The 2,650-nt window shown below is 60.8% G+C and overlaps 2 protein-coding genes across 2 annotated transcripts; one reads left to right on the top strand and one right to left on the bottom strand.

The window, feature by feature from the left end:
* Nucleotides 1-92: 92 nt before the first annotated feature.
* DQ04_04101080 (hypothetical protein) lies at nucleotides 93-308 on the bottom strand (the record flags this gene model as incomplete). Its single annotated transcript, XM_009313337.1, has 1 exon — nucleotides 93-308. One exon carries the CDS (start codon nucleotides 306-308, stop codon nucleotides 93-95), a length of 216 nt encoding a protein of 71 aa, XP_009311612.1.
* A 462-nt stretch (nucleotides 309-770) lies between these two features.
* Nucleotides 771-2,555, top strand: DQ04_04101070 (hypothetical protein; the record flags this gene model as incomplete). Its single annotated transcript, XM_009313336.1, has 1 exon — nucleotides 771-2,555. One exon carries the CDS (start codon nucleotides 771-773, stop codon nucleotides 2,553-2,555), a length of 1,785 nt encoding a protein of 594 aa, XP_009311611.1.
* Between the last annotated feature and the right edge of the window lie 95 nt (nucleotides 2,556-2,650).

The raw sequence follows: 2,650 nt of genomic DNA, 5'->3' as shown, positions 1-2,650 counted from the left end.
CCCACGCCGCCGCGCGTCGCGGCCGATGGCGGCAGCAGCAACGTGCCCCATGTCCTCTTCGAGCGCCACCGCCAGCAGCACGTCGATGATGACTACGACGACGACAACGACCTCGAGCGGGCGCTTCCGGCAGCAGCAGCAGCAACGGCAGGAACGCCATCGGCAAAGTCCCTCTCACACTCGCGTTTCGGCGAAGACCCGACGCTGAGCGATTTGCGGCAGCGGTACATGAACCGCATCGCAATGCTTAACGAGGAGTCGTACCGCCACGAGGCGGAGACTGCGTTGGCGTACCGACACTCCTCCATGGACAGCTCTACGCACCGGGTTGCCTCCAGCAGTCTGCCTAGCAGTCTGCGTTCAATGACCTAGAAGGAAAGGAAAAAAAAGAGTGTATGGTTTGTTGTGGTGTAATAGAAGGAGAGCGAGACATGGGAAGACTTGTCAAGTCATAGAATTGTGTTGCGACGTATTTTTTCGGCGTCTGTGGGAGTGGGTGGTGGGTGTCCGGTGTAGTGTGAAGTGTATATCTACTAACTCGTGTTTGCTTCGATGTTGCTGCTGCTGCTGCTGCTGTTAGCGGTGGTGGTGGTGGGCGAGGTGTGCCGTGCACGTGTTTGCCCCACAAGTTGCCCTTCATTGCTCAACTTATTCACGCCCCTCTGCATCTGCTGCTGCTGCCCTACCAACAAGTCGCAGAAAAATCCCACGTATCCACCGACGTCACAGGTGAAGCAAGACAAACAAACCCCACATCTCTTTGTGTCTACATGCAGCAGAACGACTCAACTCTGGACATCACGCCCACGCCGTGGATGTCGCGGGAAATTGAGGCCGGTGAGGGCGAATGGGCGGCGGTGCCGCAGTGCGTCCGTGAGACACTGCTGGCCCTGCTCGCTCCCCCTGCCACACGCGGCGTGCCGTCCCATGCGATAGAGCCGAGTGCGCGGACGCTTCTTCCGCTGCGGCTGAACGGCCCCAAGACCGACGTTGTCGCCGCGCTCAACGCCGCGTACCAGGCGCACCGCCCTCCAGCGCTGTTTGTGCCGAACCTACAGTCTGTTGTCAGTGATCTTGACGAGCGACTCTCGCGCTGCCCACAGCACGGCTCTGCCGGCACTACCACTAATACTGCTGCTGCTGCTGCGCCCAGAGGAACGCAGATGGAGGAGAAGGAGGTGGGCAGCCACACTGTGGAGGAGCCGCTGCGGTTGCCGGATAAGCGTGTGTACTACGGCGTCGTGGCGGATGCGCCGTCGGAGTTGTCGCGCAAACCCTGTCGGTTGTCGTCGCGGCGCAGCGGCAGTACCTCTGCGCAGAGTCCGCTGCGTAAGGTGCGCCCCATCGCCCTGGACGCGCCGACTGTCAAGCGGGTGGAGTGCGTGCGGCACAGACGCGACACGACGGCGGCGCTGCTGCGTGTGCACGACAAGATTGCGCGTCTGCAGGCGGCGGCGGACGGGTCGCTGGTGAAGTCCGTCTACGACGCGATGCGGCTCGACCCGCGGCGTGCGCGCGACGTGTACGGCGACGTGAAGCCGCTGCCACACCCGACACAGGAGCAGGAGCAGGCGCTCGCCGCCTTTGCGGAGGGGCTCGCCGTGCTGCAAGAGGCCACGCAGGAGCTTGTGGCCGCCTTCCTCTCGCAGGAGGAGAAGCGGTTTCTCGGCGTCAACACGCACAAGTTCCAAACGCGCAGCGAGCGCGCCAACACGTACCAGTACACCTCTGACCTCACGAGGCCGAAGAATCGCGACTCGGTGAAGCAGTCCCGCCTTGTTCCGGCGCCGCCTGCTGCGGCTGCTCCTCCTCCTCCTCCTTCTCCTCCTCCTGTTGCTTCTGCTGATGTTGCGCCACCCAAATGTAAGGTCAACAGAAGCAGCAGTAACCGAAAGAAAAATAGGAGCAAGAAGAACGGAGAGAGTGATCGGCGTGTCTCCGCCCCTGCGGCTGTCCCCCCTGACCCTTCCGCTGTCATTTCAGATGACAATAATAATAATGAGGCGGAAAGGGCTGTTGGTGTAGATGTTGNTGTCCCCCCTGACCCTTCCGCTGTCATTTCAGATGACAATAATAATAATGAGGCGGAAAGGGCTGTTGGTGTAGATGTTGCGGATGCTCCTAATGTGCAGTCAACCGCAAATAAACGGTTGCCCCACACTCAGGGCCGCCTGGGCAACTCCCTATTGGGCCCATCCGTCGATCCACTGCGCGGCCGCAAGGAGGGCAGTGCTCTCAAAAAACAGGTGCCTCAGGCGGTGGGGCGCGGTGGAGGCGCAGCAAAAGTGGCAGCACCACCGGCACCAGCCGCAACTCTGCAGCGGCAGATTTCACGTTCAACTCTGTCGATGGATTCTTCTGAGAGTTCGGACGGACACGTGGGAGGGAAAAGGGTGACGGATGCAGCAGCAAAGAAACCGGCTGTGGTGACGCCAACCGCAGCCACAACAGCCCCGCAAGCCGCGGCTCCTTCCACTCTGGCTGAGGGGCTCCGTAGACTTGACTTCAAGCGGTTTCTCATCGTCAGTGACAGCGATTCCGAGGATGTTGCATAACGCATGTACGCATCACACTTCCACTGATAGACACCGTTTACTTTGTACCCCATCGCTACACCCCTCTGCGTTGTGCACCAGCCGATCGGCGGGGG

The sequence above is a fragment of the Trypanosoma grayi genome (genome assembly GCF_000691245.1).
Source record: "Trypanosoma grayi strain ANR4 Tgr_410_V1, whole genome shotgun sequence".
Classification (NCBI taxonomy): domain Eukaryota; phylum Euglenozoa; class Kinetoplastea; order Trypanosomatida; family Trypanosomatidae; genus Trypanosoma; species Trypanosoma grayi.
Note: the sequence above shows the minus strand (reverse complement) of the source record. Positions and strands in the feature narration are given on the sequence as shown.